Below are 24237 nucleotides of genomic sequence, written 5' to 3' on the forward strand. Positions count from 1 at the left end.
CCTTTTGGAGTCCCCAGTGTCTGTTGTTCCCATTTTTATGTCCATGTGTACCCAATGTTTAGCTTCTACTTTTTTTTTACCCCCTATCATCCAGGCAGCAGCCTCAAACTCCTGGACACAAGCAATCCTTCCACTTCAGCCTGCCAGGTAGCTGTGACTACAGACGCTCACCACCATGGCCAGCTAATTTTTTTTATTTTTTGTAGAGATAGGGTCTCATTATGTTGCCCAGGCTGTTCACAAACTCCTAGCCTCAAGCTATCCTCCCAGATTGGCCTCCCAAAGCACTGGGATTACAGGTATAAGCCACTGCACCCGGCCCAGCTCCCACTTATAAATAACATGCGGTATTTGGTTTTCTGTTTTTGCATTAATTCACTTAAGACAACAGCTTCCAGCAGCAACCATGTTGCTACAAAGGACATGATTTCGTTCTTTTTTATAGCCGTGTAGTATTCCATGAGCAACACAGTTTTAGACAGCATATAAGTACAACAGACTCAATGTTCACAGTATGGCACACATATGAAGTAGAAGCAAGTATTCATCAATTTTACAACCCAATTGGCAAAACCAGTGCTCTGGGATAAACTCTACACACCTTCAGGTCTAGTATTCCATTCCAATGTAACTGACCATGTTTGAGTCTACTTTGAATTGCTGGCAGAATGAGCTCTGAGTGTCACCTGGCTATAGGAACCTGGATTTTGGTGTGGATTTCACAGCTGGTCCTACTGGAGGTATGCAATAGCAATGTAGCTAGCTACAGGCTACAGATGTCATAAAAAGCCACTGTTGCTTCTATATAATCTGTTGAACTTGATGCTCTAGAGGCAAATATACAGAAGACATGCAGAAGCCCAGTAAGTGGTTTTCCAAGTCAATGCACTATATTTGATTGATAATAATTCTGAGGCAGACTCCTGTGACCTGGTTTGGGATGGCTCCAAACATAGCCAAAGGCATTTTCATTAGGTATATACAACTAAAAAGTCTCCTACTTTGCAATATCAGGAAGAAGATAACAAACATTTACCAAGGATTAATTACTCACCAGGTGCTTTCTGGCACATGTTATCTCATTTAATCCTCACAACAACTTAGTCTACTTTTTATAGTCAAGTAGCTAATAAATGGCAGAGCTAGGATTAAACCTGTGTCTAGCTATCTGATCCTGAAATCCACATCCTTTCCACTAAACCACACCATATCCTGTCTACTTTGTTCTGACAAATGTGCTTTAAAATTTCAAGGAATTAAATGCAACATGGTCTCCTGGATTGGATCATAGGACAGAAAACAGACATTAATGAAAAAAAAAAACAACTGGCGAAATCCAAATTAAGTCTAGAGGTTAGTTAATAGAAATGCGCCAGTGTTAATTTGTTTAGATAAATATACCATTATCATGTAAGATGTTAAAATTAAAGGGAACTAGGTGAAAGGTAAGTGGAAACTCTACTATTTTGGTAACTTTTCTGTAAATCAAAAGCATTCTAAATAAAAAAATATATATATTTTTAAATTTGGCCAGGCATGGTGGCTCATGCCTCTAATCCCAGCACTCTGGGAGACTGAGGTGGGTGGATCACTTGAGGTCAGGAATTTAAGACCAGCCTGGCCAACATGGTGAAACCCCATCTCTACTAAAAATACAAAAATTAGCTGGGTGTAGTAGCAGGTGCCTGTAATCCCAGCTACTCAGAAGGCTGATGCAGGAGAATCACTTGAACCTAGGAGGCAGAGGCTGCAGTGAGCTGAGATCATACCACTGCACTCCAGCCTGGGCATCAGAGAGAGACCCTGTCTCAAACAAAAACAAACAAACAAGAAAAAAAAATTCAAGGAAGTTCTGAATCTCAGTTATTGTCCTGAAGCTTGGTACCTAACTGGATGTTTCCAGTGGAGTAGAAACACATGGTCTTGGCTGGGCGCGGTGGCTCACGCCTGTAATCCCAGCACTTTGGGAGACCAAGGCGGGCGGATCACGAGGTCAGGAGATCGAGACCATCCTGGTTAACGTGGTGAAACCCCGTCTCTACTAAAAAAATACAAAAAATTAGCCGGGTGTGGTGGCGGGCGCTTGTAGTCCCAGCTACCAGGGAGGCTGAGGCAGGAGAATGGCGTGAACCCGGGAGGCAGAGCTTGCAGTGAGCCGAGATCGAGCCACTGCACTCCAGCCTGGGCGACAGAGCGAGACTCTGTCTTGGGGTGGGGGGGGGCCGGTGCGGATTTGAATTTTGAGAAAGAGCAGCAGCAGGCAAACCCAACTGACCTACAGTAATCAAAGAAGCAGAAATGGATTATCCCTTTTGGAATTAAGATCTTGTGCAAATTACAAAGGAAAAAGACACAACTGCAAACAACAAAAGACTCTACCCCCACTTCAGCATCAAACCAGAGGGCAATCTGTCTTATGCTGTGGAAAAGGGCTTCTGATCCTGCACTGACCTGAATGACACCCGCACATACATTGTTTCTAGCCTATCATCTTTAAAAAAGAAATGCTCATATACTTACATTAAAAATGTTCATGTAGAAAACTTGAATTTCCATATTTAAAGCTTAGATCTCTTCCACACGACTCATCCAGGATAAACTTATGGTTTAATATTCTACATGTTTAATTATACCATGTTCAACTCAGTTGGGTTGCCAGCCCTCCATGTGGCTTAAGGTTAAGTACATTTTTTGAAGGCGTCTTGTTTTTGTCTTCTCAGTGGGCTATTTATGCTGCTAATTATAAGGTTTTCAAGCATTTTTCCCCCTTTGGAATTTTAATTTACTGTAAATGCTTGCCCCTTAAATATTTCCTGGTGTCATTTTATTTTTGACCCTTTTGAATACAAAATCCTTGATAAAGACATCCAAAAAGAGGGAGAAGGGGAACAGGGAGATACTGGGGGGCTTCTGAATTGTCCTCTGAAGTTTTGTCATCTAGATGCTGAGAGTGGTCTCTTTGTTAAAAATTTAACCATCCAGACCTTAAGGCCACACAATTAATATTCCCTCTGGAATCGTAGGGCCTCTCTTTGAAAGAGTTGTCCAGTTTTCAGGCCACATTAGGTAATTTCCCGCCCAGAAGCGTGGCTTGGAAAGAATGTCGGTGTTTTCCTTCAGGTATAGGTGCCTGGGGGTCAGGAGGAGAGGGAAAGGCGAGGGGTGGAGTGGGAGGCGGGTGATGGACAGGGATAGAAACGGTGTCTCCTCCTCCCTCTGAATGCGAAATAGCCAATGAGGTGGCTCGGCCGGCCCGGCCCGGCCGCCACTGCCATATAGTATGCAGCAACCGGAGGAGTCACGTTGGGGGAACGGCAGAAAGCAGCTATCCGTTTACACTACTTTGCTCTAGCAGCTATCTTAATGGTGACTGCGTGGCCGGGGGGAAACCTGATCGGCCAGATCCAGCCGAAACCAGGAGGGAGGGAGTGGGCTTTCCGGAGGGGGAGAGGAGGGAGGGAGACGAAGGAGGAGGAGTAAGAGAGGAGGAAAGAAAGAGGAAAAGAGTGCGAGGGAGTGAGGGAGGGAGGAAAATAAACAACAAAAAATGTCCTCTTCCTCCCCCACCGGGCAGATCGCAAGTGCAGCGGACATCAAGCAGGAGAATGGGATGGAAAGCGCCTCGGAAGGGCAGGAGGCGCACCGAGAAGTGGCGGGGGGCGCGGCGGTAGGGCTGAGCCCCCCGGCTCCAGCCCCTTTTCCCCTGGAGCCGGGGGACGCCGCGACCGCTGCCGCCAGGGTGAGCGCAGAGGAAGGGGCAGTGGCGGCGGCGGCGGCCGGAGCGGCGGCGGATCAGGTACAACTCCATTCGGAACTTCAGGGCAGGCACCACCACGCCGCCGCCGCCGCCGCCGCCGCGCAGACCCCGCTGGCCTTCTCGCCAGACCACGTCGCCTGCGTGTGCGAGGCACTGCAGCAGGGGGGCAACCTGGACCGCCTGGCCCGGTTCCTGTGGTCCCTGCCCCAGAGCGACCTGCTACGTGGCAACGAGAGCCTGCTGAAGGCGCGGGCGCTCGTGGCCTTCCACCAGGGCATCTACCCCGAGCTCTACAGCATCCTCGAGAGCCACAGCTTCGAGTCGGCCAACCACCCGCTGTTGCAGCAGCTCTGGTACAAGGCGCGCTACACCGAGGCCGAGCGAGCCCGCGGCCGGCCGCTGGGAGCCGTGGACAAGTACCGGCTGCGCAGGAAATTCCCCCTGCCCCGCACCATCTGGGACGGCGAGGAGACGGTGTATTGTTTCAAGGAGAAGTCGCGCAACGCGCTCAAGGAGCTCTACAAGCAGAATCGCTACCCTTCGCCCGCCGAGAAGCGGCACCTGGCCAAGATCACCGGCCTCTCCCTCACCCAGGTCAGCAACTGGTTCAAGAACCGCCGGCAGCGCGACAGGAACCCCTCCGAGACCCAGTCCAAAAGGTGAGCGCCAACTTTCCTCCTCCTCCCCCTTCCTCTCCCCCACCCCCTTCCCAGCTTTCTTTTCCTCCAAGTGCTCGCAAACATGGCGCTTACCTTCCCCACCAGCCTGGTCCGGCTGCCCACCTCTCCCCGCCCCCCACCTCGCTCCCCGGCCGGCGGAGGTGGGGGGGCGGCGGAGGCGAGGGGCGGGGGAACCTCCCTCCTTACCCTCCCCCTCTCCCCCCAGAAGTTTCTGGTCGCCCGCCTGGGTCTCAGTCCCCGCCCCCACCTCGGCTGGTCACTGCTGCCCAGCTTCCCACCCCCATCCCGCTGGCTTTGAAGTTGCCACCCTTTCCCGGTTTCTGGCGGGGCTAAGGAAGCAAATGTGGACACCGGCACCGTTGCTCTCCCTGCCGCCAGAGGCCCGCAGAGGCTGCCGGCGCCGGCCAGGGTCTGCACCTCCGCGGGGTCACACCGGGCCTGGCGCGCGCGCACGCTCCCGGATCCCCAGGGTTCAGCCGCCCCCCGGGCCTGCGCTGGAGGTCGCGGTGGCTGCTCTGGTGAAGGGAAGAGAGTGTTGTGGGGCTGGCGGCGCAGAAGGGGTCTCGGAATGTCGAGGTTTCATATGACAGAGTTAATCATTCACCCTGCCCCTATGGTTCCCTTCGTGGCCGCGGCAACGTGGGGTGCTGGTGCAGCTCGACTCTGTCATGTTTTGAAACCTGATTCTGAACTCCTTAGGATCGGGTTTCAGCGCAGCCGGGGTAGCAGGGCTTAAGGGCTGCTTCCTCCCTCGGCCCCCGAACGCTGCTTGGCTCCCTCCTGGTACGGTAGTTATGGGTGGGGGGCAGTCTGGTTTACGGCAGGCGGCAGCAAAGGAGTGGGGGCGCTCCCACTCCACTGGGTTTGAGCTTTTTGCCTGGCAAACTGTTTTCCCCCTCTGGTAAAAAATACCGGATTTTCCACCTCTTTTGTGCGTCCTCCCGAGTCAGACACTTGGTGTGTGCGTCTGTGTGTTTTGTTGGACGAAACAAAGTAAGGAGAAGGTCGCCTAAAGACCTGGTGTCTCCAGCCCCGCGGGGATAGGAGAGAAAGAATCCAAAAGCAGCTCGAAGGTTCTTCTCAGGGAAGCAATCTGGGAGCTGGGGATCCAGCCCGTCTGGGCCACATGAAGGTGATCACCCAGCGCATTCCAGAGCCGGTCTCAGCCCGCCCTTGCCGCTTCTGGGCCCCTGTGGGGGTCCGACGGCTCGGGCTCCGGCGTTCCTCGTCCAAGGCTGGGAGGGAGGCTCGGTGCCCTGCCTGGCCCTCGCGGTAACCAAAACAAAATGTGCACCGGGATGTGCGTGCGTCTTCCGCATATATGCGGAAAGGTCCAGAGAAGGCGCTTTGGTTACGCCGAGCCACCTGCCCCGCGCCCACTAGAGGCCGCGGATCCCGCGCTCGGGAACCAACGGAATCCGCAGGGCCGGGGCAGAGGGTGGCGAAGGGGGCACCGCGAGCAGGCCAGCTGCCCTGCCGCCGCCGCTCGCGAGCCGGGCACGCTCCCTGGGACTCCCCCACGCCCCACTGCCGGCTTCTTCGTCCCCCCCCGCCCCACCCCATAAACTCCACACCCCCGCCCCTGGCCCAGTTGCCTGGTTTAGGCCCCTCTCCGGATCTACCTCCCACCCTCACCCCCGGTGAGTCACCCTCGCAGACGGCGACGGCGGCTCAGTCTCAGCTTGTAAATCAAAGCGCTTTCTGCGCTCCTGGCCCCGCAGCCCAAAGCCCGGGTAATCCCCTCCCCTCGGCATGAAAGCGAACCGACCGCAGGGCACTGCGGGGATGTCGGATCCTCTGCTGGGCCAAGTCCTGCCGCGCTTCCAAAACGCCTCTGTTCTGCTCTCGTTTGCTCTCCCTCCCAGCCTCAGACCGAATGGGAAACCCCCATCACTACCCACCCCCCAACCCCGATTTGGTATTTCTCCGAAGTCAGCTGAGGAACAGGGTCCTGCCTGGAACAGAGGGACCAAGGACGTTGGGTAAGAGGTCTAATAGTTAGAAGGCCTCTGAGTGACCCACACCCTTTCCCTCCCACCTCACCAGGGCACTGGATGGTGTTTGTTAAATAGGCCCCTTTGACTTCCTTTGGATTCAAAGGCGACTGCACATAACTGTTCTTGGGTTGAAAGTGCCTTTTCCTACAACAAGGACAGCCACTTTGTTGAATGAGAGAGTTGTCAGTCTGGTGGAGTAGAAGTTTGGGAGCAGGTGAGAAAACGATCTCTTGTTAACTAACTGACCAAAAAAGAAAAGCTGAGCACTTCCCACCTCCTGCTCCTTTGGCAGCTTCATTTACCTCCAAGATAACACTAATCTGAATTGGTTTGAGGGGAGGGGAAGGAGTTCCTAAACAGGAAAGACTGACCACCTCATTTAAGGTGTTTTTTTCTATGGTGTCAGTAGCAGCATATATAACAGTAAGGAATAGCACTTCTACACTGTAAAATAAAATATACTCTTCTCCTGTAATGCTGAATTTACATCTTCCAGATGTCTGGACTTTCCCTGAATTTATTGTTATTTTAAATGATTGGGATCTGAGAGTTTATCTTCCCAGATTCTCTGGCTGGTCGGAATCTGCTGAAAGGCCTCTTAGTTTAAATAGGACTAGCAGACATCCTGCTGTGCTTTCCTTAAATACTGCCTTTAATGGATTTAGAAGCTGGTTTTCCAAACAAGTGGCACTGTGTAGAATGTCATCCCCCTGACCTTCTGAACATTTTGATTTCCCCCTCCATACAGTGAGTCAGATGGCAACCCCAGCACTGAAGATGAATCCAGCAAGGGACATGAGGATTTATCTCCTCACCCACTCTCCAGTTCATCTGATGGCATCACCAACCTCAGCCTTTCCGGTCATATGGAGCCAGTATATATGCAACAAATTGGAAATGCTAAGATATCATTAAGCTCTTCTGGAGTTCTGTTGAATGGAAGCTTGGTACCTGCAAGTACTTCACCTGTCTTCCTTAATGGAAATTCTTTTATTCAGGGACCCAGTGGAGTTATCCTTAATGGATTAAATGTGGGAAATACACAGGCAGTGGCATTGAACCCACCAAAAATGTCATCAAACATTGTGAGCAATGGTATATCCATGACTGACATACTGGGGTCTACTTCCCAGGACGTGAAGGAATTCAAAGTCCTCCAGAGTTCTGCTAACTCAGCAGCCACCACGTCCTACAGCCCCAGTGTCCCTGTCTCATTCCCAGGCCTGATACCCAGCACTGAGGTGAAAAGAGAAGGCATTCAAACAGTGGCTTCCCAAGATGGGGGCTCTGTAGTGACTTTTACTACACCAGTGCAAATTAACCAGTATGGCATTGTCCAGATCCCCAATTCCGGAGCAAACAGCCAGTTCCTTAATGGGAGCATTGGATTCTCTCCACTGCAGCTGCCCCCTGTGTCAGTGGCAGCTTCACAAGGTAACAATCTCATTTGGTACCTTAATGCACCAGCAAATGTGTTCATCAGCTGCTGTAAGTGACGCATTTGGTGATAGCTATAGATTGATGTTTCTGTTCAGGTACCTTATTAGCTGCCGAAGCTGTAGAATAGCCTTGATGTGATTCTCCTCTTTCACAGTACCCATGTAATATCCAGCTTGCTTTATTCCCTTGCATCATGAGGATGGGCTTTTATTTTACTAACAACTGAATGGAAAAATACAGTTCATAGCAAGTCCTGCCAGTTCTACAATTACAGAAATATGATAAGTCAATCAGTGCTTACAAAATAACTCACTGCTTGGCATTTTAATATTAAAAATTAATAAAATTGCTGAGAATACAAAATTAGTCTAGCAGTTGGTAAGAATGCATACACTTTACCTAAGTATTATTTATTTGACCAAAAAATGTTTTAGAAGAGCAAGCTAAAAAGACCGGATCATTTATGTTTGAATCCTGTTTCCTCCTGTAATGAAGACTAACAGACCTAAAAGAAAATCAGAGGAATATATCATTGGATTTCTATCGCTCAGCATATGTACTCACCCCCTAAATGTGTGGGTTTATTTATGAAGATAATAGTAAGCCTTATTTTATATGTTTGTGGCTTTACTAGCAGCAATCTTCCAGAGAAAGCACTTAAATGAAATTCAGGAAAACTGAGGCTGATATGTTAGTTCTTCACTGACTTTAAGCAAGCCTGGATCCTCTATGTCATTTTCTCTTTAAAGAAATAGAAATGGTTAGAATTTGGCAGTGGAGTTTGCATAATCCCTTGAATTCGGGAGAGGTAGATGTTAATGCATGTTTGCCTTCTTGTAGACAAATCTGAAAATCCAGATTTTTACAAAACCAAAGTAATTGTTGGCTTTAAAGGTCTGCTTCCTATAAAATGGTTTTACCCCCCCCCCCAAAAAAATCAATTTATGCACAACTCTCTTGTTACCACAGCTATGGTCTATGCAGCTTATTGAAGGAATTAATGGAAAAATTGTTCGAAATTTCACTCTGTACATTTGCATTTCTTTAGGCAAAATGGTAGTAAAACAAGACAGTCCTGCAGCATACTATTCAGTTCATCATTGTTCCAAGTTATGGAAAGAGTTAAGCTAAGTTACTATCTAACACAGGGCAAAAATATGAAAACCACAGGGAAAGCCAAAGTGCTTAGTTTGATAATAATTTAATGTGGATCTAACCCCTTTTCTCATTTGGAAAATTTCCAAACAGGTCACATTTTAAAGGCAACAAATTTGAGCAGAAAGAATGAGTTATGTATGTTGGGGGAGGAGAAAAGCAGAAATACTTTTAATTTTGTAGTCTAGAAGAGCACTGCCATAGAAAATTATTATGAACTAATAGCTAAGTTTTTAAATGGGACATTTAATAGGAATAAGAATAGCATTTTCAGTTAAAATAACTAAGATCAAATCTTAGACTGTCTGGGTGAGTTGAACAGACAGTCTAAGTTTAACCAGATAGTTAAGTTTAATCCAGCAAGCAACATCTCTATGGTAGTTAGGTATTGCAGTTCTCAATAAAACCTTTTGGGGATTCAGTTTTTTCTCACAAACAGATACTGAGCCATTCTTTAAAATGTCTTGACAAGATAGACTTATCTTTCTATAGTTGGGATTTATGTGGAAAAGTAGAATATCTACATCGTTTACTCACTTTACAGTCTGAGCAACTATCATTATTTTTTTTTTTTTTTTTTTTTTTTTAATTTTTTTTAGGTGGAGACTCATTTTGTCACCCAGGCTGGAGTACAGTGGCGCGATCTCGGCTCACTGCAACCTCCACCTCCCGTGTTCAAGTGATTATCCTGCCTCAGCCTGCCTAGTAGCTGGGACTACAGGCATGCATCACCATGCCCGGCTAATCTTTGTATGTTTAACAGAGACAGGGTTTTGCTATGTTGGCCAGGCTGGTCTTGAACTCCTGTGATCTGCTCACCTCAGCCTCCCAAAGTGCTGGGATTACAGGCATGAGCCACAGCACCTGGCCTGATTTTTTTCTTATCATTACAAAGTAATGCTTTGTACCTATATGGTTTTTCAGTTGGATTTTTTATCTTAAAATTGTTGTTCAATATTTACTTCAGTTGTAGTTACGCTCAAAAATCAAATTTTAGATCAAATCCTCTTTCTTTTATATATGTTATAATTTCTACAAATTCAGAAGTATTTATATTCAGTAGCAGTTGGGGAAAATGTTGCCTGTATTATGCTATTTATGGCTCTATAAAAAGATAACTAATCATTTTGTTCATGCATACATTGGCAAACAATTTCATAAGCACACACATAATAAACTAAACATCTATTTGAGATGTTTTTTGCCACAAATCAGCTGCCCACAAGAATTTTAAAGAGGCCGGGCACAGTGGCTTACGCCTGTAATCCCAGCACTTGAGGAGGCTAAGGCGGGTGGATCACCTGAAGTCAGGAGTTCCAGACCAGCCTAACATGTTGAAACCCCGTGTCTACTAAAAATACAAAAATTAGCCTGGCATGGTGGCACATGCCTGTAATCCCAGCTACTCAGGAGGCTGAGGCAGGAGAATCGCTTAAACCCGGGAGGTGGAGGTTGCAGTGAGCCGAGATCACGCCATTGCACTCCAGCCTGGGCAACAAGACCAAAACCCCTTATCTCAAAAAAAATAAATAAATAAAAATAAGAATTTTAAAGCATACTTAAGTTGAAGTCAGTGTTGTCAAATAAAAGCAGTTTTTTCGTATGTGTGGTCTGAAACAGAAATGTAAGAGAATAACTGAAACATACCTAGAAATGTTTTTCTTAACACCAGTATTTCTGTGATTAAACTTTCTAGTTAAATGTTTTAAAAGGGTTCACATGCAGTGTTTTCTTTTTACTTGAAGACATTCCTTTGCATTAAAAATATTTGGAAGACATAAACAGCCCTGTGGCACTTTTTTATCAATAGAGGTGATAATATAATCACAATATTCTAATACTTCAGGAAGGAAAATATTTTAGGTGAATTAATTACCTTTAACATTGGGCTGCTCTCTCAAAAAAGTAGTTTACTGAGGCCAGATGTGGTGTCACACCTGTAATTCTAACACTTTGGGAGGCTGAGGCAGGAGGATCGCTTGAGCCCAGGAATTCCGGACCAGCCTAGGCAACATAGTGAGACCTCATCTCTACAAAAAATTTTTAAAAATTGGCCAGGCGCAGTGGCTCATGCCTGTAATCCCAGCACTTTGGGAGGCCGAGGTGGGTAGATCACGAGGTCAAGAGTTTGAGACCAGCCTGACCAACATGGTGAAACCCCATCTCTACTAAAAATACAAAAATTAGCCAGGCGTGGTGGTGCGTGCCTGTAATCCCAGCTACTGGGGAGGCTGAGTCAGGAGAATTGCTTGAACCCGGGAAGCAGAGTTTGCAGTGAGCCAAGATTGCACCACTGCACTCCAGCCTGGGTGACAGAGCGAGACTCTGTCTCAAAAAAAAAAATTTTTTTTTTTTAATTAGCTGGGCATAGTAGTGCGTACCTGTAGTCCCAGCTACTTGGGAGGCTGAAGTGGGAGGGATTGCTTGGGCCCAGGAGATCGAGGCTGCAGTGAGCCACGTTCACATAATGCCAGCACTTTGGGAGACTGAGGCTGGCAGATCACTTGAGCTCAGGAGTTCGAGAACAGCCTGGCCAACATGGTGAAACCCCGTCTCTACTAAAAATACAAAAATTAGACAGGCATGGTGACGTGCATCTGTAACCCCAGCTACTCAGAGGTTGAGGCAGGAGAATCACCTGGGAAGTGGAGGTTGCAGTGAGCGGAAATTGCGCCACCGCACTCCAGCCTGGGCAACAGAGCAAGACTGTCTCAAAAAAAAAAAGAGTTGACTGAACATCTAATTCAAGATGAGGATAAACAGCCCACCTATCACAAAAGTCCCCCCAAATCCACCTTTCCTTCAGCGACCATATTTGAGGTCCTAGATTATCTAATTGCCATCATCTCATACCTATGTAAGGAATCAGGAAAAAAAGAGTGTTATTTGATGGTAGTGGGGGGTCTAATTCATCTACATTGTCTAAGTGATCTGATTTGAACATCTCAGCTTTCTACTTAACATTTTTTTTTCTACTTCTGGTCTCTATAGACCATTATAGTAAGAGTCTCAAAAGATACAAACCTTTTAGAGAAGCATTAGCTCTGATCCTTTATGTTAATCTGTATTTTAAAAAGCACATTTCATATTACCATTAATTGTTCCCATTACTACAACACTGAAAATTCAGAACTGACACAACAAAAGGCAAAAAAAGCTTTTGAATGTTTTGTTGACTTGACATTACTTTATGGCTAGTTTGGTGAAAGTTTGCAACTTGTCTATACAGGTTTATATGGTTAAGTTTTAAGCCCCAGGGTAACTCATTTTATGTGGTATGTTCTACATTGCCATTTATTTATATTTTATGTCAGTTACTGAGCAGTCAGTCCTGAATGAAGGTGCATTTGTGTTTTCTAATTCTAACTGGCAGAGCTAGCAATAACTATCAACTAATTGAGAGATGTCAAGTTACTAGTGATGAAACAGAAACTTGACTGAATCAGAACTTGGAAAATATTTTTTTTTTTTCCACACTTGGCTTCTAACTAGTAGTTCTCAATCCCCTTTGGTCATCAGAATTACTTGGGAAGGTGGGTGCTCTAGAAGCCCAGTCCCCACCATTACTCAATACACCCGTGTAACAAACATACACACATGCCCCCTGAATCTAATTTTTTTTTTTTTAAAGAAAGGGCCGGGCACTGTGGCTCACGCCTGTAATCCCAGCACTTTGGGAGGCCGAGGCGGGTGGATCACAAGGTCAAGAGATTGAGACTATCCTGGCCAACATGGTGAAACCCTGTCTCCACTAAAAATACCAAAATTAGCTGGATGTGGTGGTGCATGCCTATAGTCACAGCTACTCGGGAGACTGAGGCAGGAGAATCGCTTGAACCCAGGAGGCAGAGGTTGCAATGAGCCGAGACCGCTCCACTGCACTCAAGCCTGGTGACAGAGTGAGACTCTGTCTGAAAAAAAAAAAAAGAAATAATAAGCAACAGAACCTTTGACATGTTCTATCCTCAAGACTTGGAGGTCATGAGACATAAATAGTAAAGGTTTGGAAGTCACTGTGTTTTCTAAGAAGTTGATGAAAGATGGGGAACACAGGCACACCTGCGACTAGGGAATGCAAGTAGTTTTAGCTGTGTTGTTGTAGTTAAAAGATGTCTCTATACAAAATATATATATATATATATTTACTTGGGGAGGTAAAAACAGATGTTCTAAGATGTACTAAGTTACACTTTCCAGGAGTAGAGCCTGGGAATCTGTAGTTTTCAGTGCCCAAGGTAATTCTGAACCAGAATTGGGCTAAATTACTGTATGGAAGTGTTGCTTCTTTATAGATATTGTACCTGAGAAAAAAACATGTGTGTGTAACTTTTTTTCTTTCCCTATCACTTCCATCAATGATAATCAGTACTTTATTTTTTTTAGGTAATATCTCAGTAAGCTCAAGCACTTCAGATGGAAGCACATTTACAAGTGAGTCTGCCACAGTCCAGCAAGGAAAGGTTTTCTTGAGCTCTCTTGCTCCCAGTGCAGTGGTATACACGGTTCCTAATACAGGCCAGGCTATAGGATCTGTGAAACAGGAAGGCTTGGAAAGGAGCCTGGTATTTTCTCAGTTGATGCCTGTCAATCAGAACGCACAAGTAAATGCAAACCTATCTTCTGAAAACATCTCGGGGAGTGGCCTGCATCCACTGGCCTCCTCATTAGTTAATGTATCTCCAACTCACAATTTTTCTCTCAGTCCCCCTACACTACTAAATCCCACTGAGCTAAACCGCGACATTGCCGATAGCCAACCAATGTCTGCACCGGTGGCAAGCAAATCTACTGTGACATCTGTCAGCAACACTAACTATGCAACTCTTCAGAACTGCTCCCTTATTACTGGTCAAGACCTATTGTCAGTCCCTATGACTCAGGCTGCCCTTGGGGAAATAGTTCCTACAGCTGAAGATCAGGTAGGTCACCCCTCCCCAGCAGTACATCAGGATTTTGTCCAAGAACATCGTTTAGTTCTGCAATCAGTAGCTAACATGAAAGAGAATTTCTTACCAAATTCTGAGAGCAAAGCAACAAGTAGCTTAATGATGCTGGACTCTAAATCCAAGTATGTCTTAGATGGCATAGTTGATAATGTCTGTGAAGACCTGGAAACAGACAAAAAAGAGCTTGCCAAGCTCCAGACTGTCCAGCTGGATGAAGATATGCAAGACTTATGAACTTTATTTCCTCCTCACCTCTTTTTGGCATCAGCGGCAAATCTTTTCACGAAGCCCCAAGGACACAAAACATTTTCCCATTTAAAGGAAAACACTCTAGTTTTGCAAGTATATGCATACAAGAGACTTTAGATTGATCTGCATGAAGATCACAGTTAAGTATACCGAAGTAGAACTGCATTATTGCAGCCTTTTTGTTCACTTATAAATGTTCTCTTTTAAATAGATGGAGACAAAGGACAAGGTGAAATGTATCAAGTCAAAGTGAATCATTTAGTTGACTCTATAATTCTAAGGTCAAAGTGGAACTTGATAGTTTTTTAAATTAAAAAATGTATACACCTAACATAGAAAATTAAAGATAGCTGCAGACCATTAGAAATAATACGATTGTTTTTGTTTACTTTTACTCCATGGGCATTGAAAAGGTTAAGAAACATAAATGGTACGTATTTTTAAAGTTAAGTAGCATGCGTATATATATGCACACACACCTCTTTTTCAGCATTTTTTGAGAAAGTCTTGGGTTAAGTCTCAACACATTTCCAAATGTGATTTCTAATAGCTCAGTGTGGCTGAGAAAGTGCGGGACTCCACTAAAAACTCTGAAACTTCAGTATGAATGTAAATATATCAGTTCTGTAAGCAGGATTTGAGTAATTACAGTGAATTTTATTTATACTGTATATGTTTCTCTTCAGGCGCTATGAACTGAAAAATATGTTTTCTTACTGTTTAATTTATTTTTATTGTTTGAACAGGAAGTGAACATAGTTGTTTCCAACAAAGTTTTACTTTTTGTAGGATTTTAAAAATAATGATTTTTACCAGGAATCTATTAAGGTCAATATTAATAACACTGAAACGGAAATCTAACTCCCAATATTGGAATTTTGGTACTTTTTTTCACATCCTTGTTCTTTATTTAGCAACTCTGATTCATTTAAATATGTTTTTTATAGAATTCTATGTGCCTTTTTACCTTGTGGCCTTTTTATTAGTAGTAAGGTACAGAAGTGTCAACAGAAGCACTGATGGTTCTTTTCTACTATCTAACAGGGTTAATTTCACCACAAAATTGCTTTAAATCTGAAGAACTTAAGTTTCACTAAATATTATATATGATATTTATCACACAAATGGATAACTAATTGTTGATACTTTTCATTACAAGGAAAATCAGTTATAAATACCATATAAAATTGATTATACAGGCTATGAAAACCATTTTAAAGGAAAGAAAATATGTAAATTCTATTGAGCAAAATTCTGTCCTGTTGAAACTTAGTTCTAAAAGTTTTGAATCAGTTGTTACACTCTGACACATGACTGTTGTTTGCACTATATTATCATGTCTTCTTTAAAAGTAAATATTTTGGGTTTCTGTGAGAAGCTTGTTTAATAATGTTGTAAGCCGTGGCTATAGTTTTATCAAGACTCTGAACACAAGATGTAACAATAACAATGCAAATAAATTTATGTAGTGAGTAAAGTTACTCTCTAGTCTCTGAAAAGCAAAAAAAGTGAGAAAATAATTTCTTCAGAGATAACTTCAAGTTGTTGAACATAAAGATGTTAGATGTTAGCACATCTTGTTTTTTGTTTTTTTTTTTTTGAGATGGAGTCTTGCTGTGTTGCCCAGGCTGGAGTGCAGTGGCGCGATCTTGGCTCACTGCAAGCTCTGCCTCCTGGGTTCACACCATTCTCCTGCCTCAGCCTCCCGAGTAGCTGGGACTACAGGTGCCTGCCACCACGCCCGGCTAAATTTTTGTATTTTTAGTAGAGACGGGGTTTCACCATGTTAGCCAGGATGGTCTCAATCTCCTGACCTCGTGATCCGCCTGCCTCGGCCTCCCAAAGTGCTGGGATTACAGGCATGAGCCACCATGCCCGGCCACATCTTACTTTTTTTTATGATCAGAACAAAGGGCCCACTCTAGTTCTCTACATGTCAATCAATCAAGTATGTTGAATAAGGGACATAGAGGATTTAACTTTTGTTATCATAAGTGGAACTTGCAGGCATATATGAAGAACCCTATGAAGAATTCCTCTCCCATCATTTTGATAAAGAACTACATCATTTTTTATAGAATTGGTGAATGTTCCTAAACTGCTGAAGCTACATGTTTTTTGTTTTGTTTTACAAAGTCAGGTGTTTAAGAGTTCTTTTCCACTCTACTACTACTTATAGAGCTTGTTTTTTCTTTGGGTGTGTGCTGATCCTGTTACTGAGATTAATTACATGGCTCTGTAGTGTAGTTTACATAAAAATGATGTTTTCCACTTGATTGCTGCAGATATCAACAGTTTGTTATTTTCAAATACCCATCCAATAAGAGAGATGGGAAGGTTTTTAAAGTTATATATGCTACATATATATAACTGGAAATGTTTTATATGTTTTCCGAAAATATAATAAGCCTCTCTTTTATTCAGCGTTCTTCCTCTTTTCTCCCTTATGAAAAAGAAAAGATAGCACAAAACTTAAGACTTACCTAGGAAACCCATTCATACTCCCACCATGATGTAATTATAACCCTACAATTACTTCAGGTAGCTACACAATATACCAGGTAAGAATCAATGCACAGTGTAAAGAACTTATTGTTCTTTTCTATTCTTTCAGTTGAATAAGGGCCAGTTGGTATGCAGCCCATGTATATGTGAATGGAGTAAGATAAACCCCATGATCTCCTTGCACAGAATTGCAAATGTCTTTTGCCATACCAAGGGCCAGACTCAGAACCCTTGGAGTTCATGTGGCAGAATTTCCCTCTTACATAAACCAACGCTTGAAAATGCTGCAAATGACCCTCTAATGATCCCTAAAGATCAAAATAGGGGTAAATGACTCCCTGCAAAACCCAACCCATGCTGCTGGCTGTGGGATTTTTGGTGTAAGCCTATCTATGCACTCTATCAGCCAGAATTTGGCATTTAGCTCTTAGTTAAATCTAGTAAAGGACAGTCTATTGTTTAAAGAGAAGGTGCATTTGTTCCTCAATCAAGCAAGAGCGCCCGTGTTGTACTGCTTTATATCTCATGTATATTTATAATAATGAAAAGACTTTTTAAATTGTACACGTTTTCGGTGCCTTTCTTGTGTTACGAAAGGCAGGTAGATATTATAGCCATAGGTAAAAATCCATAGTTAAATTGCACACTGACCTTAAATCTCTCTGTGTATGCCCTTGTATCTTGCATGTTAAAAGTTGGATTATTGGGCATGTGTGGCAGCCTGCCCTGCTACATGCTAGACAAGTGTGCATTAGTACATAGCCACAAGTTCTTCATTCTTTAAAATGTTTTGACAGATCATCTCATAATAAAAATAATTCAGGAAAACTATGGGGAAATAATTACATTTCACAAAAGATATTTTAAACTCTTTGTAAAACTTAGATAATAGAGCCTAGCAGTTACTTTGTATCTAATTGATACATTTTATGTTAATTTACCACCATACATTTTATTAATCAAAATTATATAGCATGTGACTCTTTTGGCTTTCAGAGTTCTCAAAAATATTCTTTTGTTGCATGTACTCTATGTTTAGAGGCAACCAATTATATACTCCATATGGTTTTACTGTGCCTTACACAAAGAAACTCTATACAGAATGTATATCATGGGGTGGGGTAACAGAGTCTTTACTGCACTGTTAGGTGATGGCACACAGAGCATGTCCCAGAACATTTCTGTGCTTAATTACCCAACCAAAGAGATCTAAAGTATGTATGTTGTACTGTAATGGGGGTTTATGCCTGGACAATTAAATGTTTTATTTGTTTTCTGAAATGATGTGAACTTATTTTTCTAAACACTATGCTAAATAAACTTTATATTTATACATGCCTTGCATTGAAAATTATTTGGGGAATATTGTGTTTTTTTAAATATGAATGACTCATCTTACTAGAAAAGAAACAAGAAATAATGTTGGTTTTATTTATCCCTGGAAAAACAAACATTCCAAAAGCTGGCAAATGGTTATAAGGCCAATTGGAGTGATTTTGGAAAAATAGTCTTTGTCAGTCACTGTGCAGAATTATGCAATTAACTGTAACTACATAGAGGTAAATTATTAGATTGCATCCTCCTTAAAAGGAAGAAGTGTACCTTCCCCTTCCCAGTGTTTTTGTTTTTTTGTTTTTCGTTTTTTGTTTTTTTGTCCCGAGAGATGAATGTGATGTTTGGCACATGGCAGTTACTCTATAGGGTTTAATGGAATTAAATTGAAGGATCCAAAGACCTCCTATTTTCAACCTTATTGAAAGAGCTCAATATCACCCATCCCTAGGGCACTGCCATTAGCCAAAGTCTGGTACCACCACGGTTGGGTCCACCAGTAGTTTCACTGAAAGTAACGAGTAGAACTGCATTGCTGCTAACTATATAGAAAATTTGGCCTTGGTACAGTTTGGTCCTAATTTTAAAATTACATAACCTGGTTTTCTATGCTTCTACACTGAAAAGAAGGGGAGGTTAATAAAATAGATTGGAAACCAACTGTACAATTCTGTAAAACTAGTTAAAGCCATCAAATTAATTTCAGATATGTCTAGACTTTTAGATTCTTGATATTCCACTCATTTATTTAACAATTTTATATGTAAGTAAACCAGTTAACATGAACAGAGTTTCAGTCAATGAGTTCAACCACTTCAACCAATGAAGTGGTTACATTTTAGAACATTAACCAAATATTTTTAAAAATTGGACAAGATCATTGCTGTACATAAAACATTTGTGGATCCTCAGAAACTAGCAAATTAAATAAAAACCCTCAATGGGAATTCAAGGCCTTCAGCTATATGGTTCCACCCCACTTGTTCACTTGCCCTTAAGAAACAATAAATGGGCCAAGCACAGTGACTTAGGCCTGTAATCTCAGCACTTTGGGAGGAAGAGGCAGAAGGAGGCGGAAGGATCACTTGAGCCCAGGAGGCTCCAGTGAGCTAGGGTGGTGCAACTGTACTCCAACCTGGGTGACAGCAAATTCCTGTATAAAAAAAAAAAAAACAAAAAGAAGCAATAAATGAAAATTTACCCTTGCATATCACCATTTCCAATACAGTAGATAGTAAATAAATAAACAAGACACATTCAGATAATGGTCAGTGTTATAAAGTTGACAACAAGGAGTAATGAAATTGATAATATGAAATGTTAGGGTGGGAGATATACATTAGATTGATCAAGGAAGTTCTCTGAGGAAGTAACATTTCAGCAGAGGTAATTGAATAAGGAGAGGAAGCCAGACAGCAAGACCTAGAAAATAGCATTCCAGACATAAGGAACAGCAGGTACAAAGGCCCTGAGGGAGGGACAGAGTGTCTGGATTACAGCACTAACTCCAGGGGTCATGCGATAAATCTAGCCAGAGAGGTAGGCAAGGGCAGATCACAGGTAGAGCTTTACTGGTCTCAAATAGTTTGAATTTGAGTCTGAGAAGCCACTCATGGCTTGTAAGCAAGGAGTAATATAACATGATTTACACTTTAAAATGTTGCCATGGCTAATCTGGGGAATGGAGTTGCAGGAGGCAGGAGAGCCGGAACTAGGAAACTATTGCCATGTTGCCCTGAGCTGTCAGACAGGAGATACTTCAGGAGCTCTTGAACTGCACCTAGGGCAGTTTGCCCTCCAACTGTCTCCAGAACTTTGTGCTCTCCAAGACTTTGTCTATTCTGCTGCCTGCTGTTAGCCAAAGCCACTTACCGCTACTGAGGATGCTTGTCACAGCCTGAACCTGTCCCCTGATAGATCCAGCTCCCTAATAGGTATTTTCAAAATGTCCCAGTCCACCTAAGATTCTACATGTGGAAAATTAAACTCTCATCTCCCTAAGCCTGCCTCAACTCTGTGTTGCTCATTTCAGCAACATTTATTCACCCAGATGGCCAGACAAAAATCTGGGATTCACTCTGGAGTCTTGTCTCCCTTTCTTCTCCCCACCTTTATCAGATCACAAGTCTATGCAAGTCTGCTCTTTTACTGTCTTTTGATTCAGTTTCTTCTCCATTACTAAGGTTACTCCTACAGTTTAGGCACTTATCATTTCTCTACTGAATTATTGCAACTGCTTCCTACCTGGTATCCTAGTGTCTGGTCCTCATTTTGGCCACATTACAACTACATCCAAATGGAACTTTCAGAATTTAAGGCTTAACCCAGCCTCGTTTTCCACTTTAAAACCTTCCATGGCTCTTCATTGCCTATGAAATACCGTTTAAACCCTTTACCATAAGAAGTCTCCAAGATCCAGGCCCTGCCTCTCTGCCTACTCACATCTCTAGCCACATAAAACTGTTCCCCAAAGGAACCAGATTCCTTCATAACAACCCAATCCCCAAGACTCACTCAATGTCACATCTTCGGGAAGCCTTGTCTTACTTTCACAAGTGGAATTGTGCATAGCCCATTCTGTGATTAGACAGGGATTTATACCTTCCTTTAGCGTGGCACTAATGTACTTACCACTGTAAGTACATGTTTGCCTCTTTACATGTTCATCTTGGTTTCTCCAGCATTTAGTATTATGCATGGGACATTATAGGCACTTAAAATTTATTTGTTGAATGAATAGTGATGGTAACAGTCATCCATACCTTTAAATCATTTCATTGCTATGGATTAGGGAACTATATTGCTAAACTGGTTAAAATACTATCCCTGTGTAGAGCACAAAAATAAATCAATACATTTTGGGGTAGACCCTGAGAGTGGTTCCTGAAATCTTTTAATATTAGTGAATGGTCTTTATGGTAATTATTTCATTACTATTCCAAGGTTTTTCTGCTTAACATGCAAGTTTAAAGCTGTGTTCCAGATGACAGAGGCTAAAGGTTGACAGGCAAATGGGGCATTAACAAAAATGTACTCACTGAGCCTTTTTTTTTTTTTTGAGCCTTTTTTAGATCAATGTTTCAAAATACCAGTGATGTGCAGAAAACCTATTTATACTTATGTATAGATAAACTTTCTAAAAATATTTTCTCTGTGGCTATATCCACATTATTTGCATTTGAACTAAGCAGATATCTAAAGAGTCTATGAAGAATAGTAAATGAAATATAGAGGTAGGCATCAAGAAACCTGGATTCTAATTAGCCTTGAGATTTAGGAAATATCAGTTCACCTCTCTGGGCCCTGTATTTTTTCTGCGAAATGGGTATGTTAGATATTATTATAAAAGAAAAAAATGGTTTAATAAAATTCATTTACCCCTACAGAGTTAAGTTCAAATCAATTACAGAGGGGAAGTATATGGTGACCTGCTAAGAGCTGCAAATGGAAGATAAAATAATTGGGATGGGGTCAACAACCTGTGACCCATGAGGATAATTTAGAGGTGTACAGCTAGGTGAGGCAGGTCTGGTTCTGTACTTGTCCACCTCCTTCATCTGTATCCACTTTGCCCTCTAAGGGATCTGTCATTTCCTCAGGCATTGGCCTACCTCCTCAAGTGCCTTAAGTGATCTCTCTGGTGTTGATGGTTAACTGTTTCAGATATGATTATCCCAACCCTCCATCCCAGAGTAATTTACTTGTTTTTTTTTGAGACGGAGTCTCACTCTTTCACCCAGGCTGGAGTGAAGTGGCGCAATCTTGGCTCACTGTAACCTCTGCCGCCCAGGTTCAAGCGATTCCTCGGCCTCAGCCTCCTGAATAGCTGGGATTACAGGCACCTGCCACCACACCCTGCTAATTTTTGTACTTTTAGTAGAGATGGTGTTTTGCCATGTTGGCCAGGCTGGTCTCGAACTCCTGACCTCAGGTGATCCACCTGCCTTGGCCTCCCAAAGTGCTAGGATTACAGGATTATAGCATCCGGCTATAATTTACATTTTAAGGAAGGCTTTTAAAGACATACACAAAAGGAACCAAGCTGTAATAATGGCTGATAAGCTGTAGATTAGTAAAATTGAGCATTTTTCCCTATTTGTAAGTGCAGCAGGGTGTGTGTGTGTGTGTGTGTGTGTGTGTGTACACTTGGAGGATTGGGAGAGAAGGATGGATAAGGGGAGAGGCAGAGAGACTGTCACCCTTTATCCATTTCCTCTTTTGTGTGCTCCACTTCTCTACTGGGTATCAAGGCCCAGGCAGTGAAATCTAAGCTGTTGGAGCCTCTGAAAGCAATTAACAGTGTAGTTTCCCCCACACCTATCTTATCCACAGCCTGGGAAAATTCCCTTTCAGAGAATTCCTGCGTTGAAAAGATAAGTCATTAGCGATAATGAAACCATAAAATCTAGCCACTAGCCATAGAAAGACAAGGGTTGTTTGGTTGCTGGTTTTTTGGTGTTTGTTGTTTAAGATGTGAGCTACTTAGGAGATGTGCCAAAGGAAAACCAAAAATATATTTTGTTGAAAATTAGGGAACATAATAAATTCTGTATTCACTTTATTTAATAAGTACATTCTTGCTTGTGTTCTTTATCAAATGGATGACCTTAGATAGCTTAGTATGAGTGCATTACCCATTGCTCAGCAAATTAATTTTATTAACACTACATAGGAAGGAGGATGGATTCAATCCTGTCCCTACATGAATAATCACCAGGGGTATTAATCTCAAAAGATGTTGGAGGGCCAGGCACGGTGGCTCATGCCTGTAATCCCAGCACTTTGGGAGGCCGAGGCAGATGCATTGCTTGAAGTCAGGAATTCAAGACCAGCATGGCAAAACCTTGGCTCTACTAAAAATACAAAAATTAGCCAGGTGTGGTTGTGGACACCTGTAATCCCAGCTACTGGGGAGGCTGAGGCAGGAGAATCACTTGAACCCAGGAGGTGGAGGTTGCAGTGGGCCGAGATCTCACCACTTCACTCCAGCCTGGGTGACAGAGTGAGAGACTGTGTCTCAAAAAAAAAAAAAAGCTGTTGGAGTGTTCTATCCCAATTATACTAAATAGATTTTCTTAAATCTCTTCAATAAACACACAGTAGATTTTTTTTTTTCTTTTTTTTTGGAGACGCAGTCTCACTCCGTCGCCTAGGCTGGAGTGCAGTGGCATGATCCCAGCTCACTGCAACTTTCGCCTCCTGGGTTCAAGCGATTCTTCTGCCTCAGCCTCCCAAGTAGCTGGGATTACAGGCACGTGCCACCACGCCCAGCTAATTTTGTATATTTAGTAGAGACAGGGTTTCACCATGTTAGCCAGGTTGATCTTGAACTCCCTACCTCAGGTGATCTGCCCACCTCGGTCTCCCAAAGTGCTGGGATTACAGGCGTGAGCCACCATGCCTGGCCAACACACACCAGATTTAAGAATATATGCAATCTCAGCTAATGAGAGTTTTTACGTCTATTCTTATTATAGTCATTCTCTGATATCTTAACAAACACATATCTGACTTTCTAAGACTGAGCACGTATTTTTTTTTTTATATAAGGTAGCAAACTAGCAGTGTTGTAATACTGAGTTTTCAGTATTATAGTGAAACTATGTTAATACGGAATTTGTGTTATTTCAAGGAGGGATGAATTAGGCTAAAATTTACCTTTAGCTATTTTATTTGAAATGGTACATATTAATAATATAAATTAAATGTATAGACAATATCATATCCATATGTAAATTATCTAAGGTGGGGATACTTTATCAAACATCTTAAATCACTTGGAAACCCTCTCAAATACAGTAGCCATTGATTGCTAAATATAGAGTACTTCTCTCTGTTTATCATGCAGATCCATGAATATACATATACACATATATATGTGTGTGTGTATATATATATATTTATATATATATTTTTGAGACAGAGTCTCACTCTGTGAGCACAGTGGCTGGAGCACAGTGGCACGATCTTGGCTCACTGCAACCTCTGACTCCCTGGTTCGAGTGATTCTCCTGCCTTAGCCTCCCCAGTAGCTGGGATTACAGGCATGCACCACCACGCCCAGCTAATTTTTTGTATTTTTAATAGAGACGGGGGTTTTAGCATGTTGGCCAGGATGGTTTCTATCTCCTGAACTCGTGATCCGCCTGCTTTGGCCTCCCAAAGTGCTGGGATTA

General features: G+C 43.0%; 1 protein-coding gene across 1 annotated transcript; it reads left to right on the top strand.

Moving 5' to 3' along the window:
• Window positions 1-3270: 3270 nt before the first annotated feature.
• On the top strand, window positions 3271-18065 carry SIX4 (SIX homeobox 4). The gene is made up of 3 exons (XM_032134746.1): window positions 3271-4416; window positions 7183-7868; window positions 13413-18065. Exons 1-3 carry the CDS (start codon window positions 3548-3550, stop codon window positions 14207-14209), a joined length of 2352 nt encoding a protein of 783 aa, XP_031990637.1. The 5' UTR covers window positions 3271-3547; the 3' UTR covers window positions 14210-18065.
• Window positions 18066-24237: the final 6172 nt, after the last annotated feature.

The sequence above is a fragment of the Hylobates moloch genome, unplaced genomic scaffold (genome assembly GCF_009828535.3).
Source record: "Hylobates moloch isolate HMO894 unplaced genomic scaffold, HMol_V3 SCAFFOLD_16, whole genome shotgun sequence".
NCBI lineage: Eukaryota > Metazoa > Chordata > Mammalia > Primates > Hylobatidae > Hylobates > Hylobates moloch.

Bases quoted from the DNA above. Each gene is read 5' to 3' on its own strand.
- SIX4 (XM_032134746.1), top strand. From the start codon at position 3,548: ATGTCCTCTTCCTCCCCCACCGGGCAGATCGCAAGTGCAGCGGACATC. The intron at 4,417-7,182 runs GTGAGCGCCAAC...CCCTCCATACAG, and splicing joins TCCGAGACCCAGTCCAAAAG to TGAGTCAGATGGCAACCCCA. The intron at 7,869-13,412 runs GTAACAATCTCA...TATTTTTTTTAG, and splicing joins GTCAGTGGCAGCTTCACAAG to GTAATATCTCAGTAAGCTCA.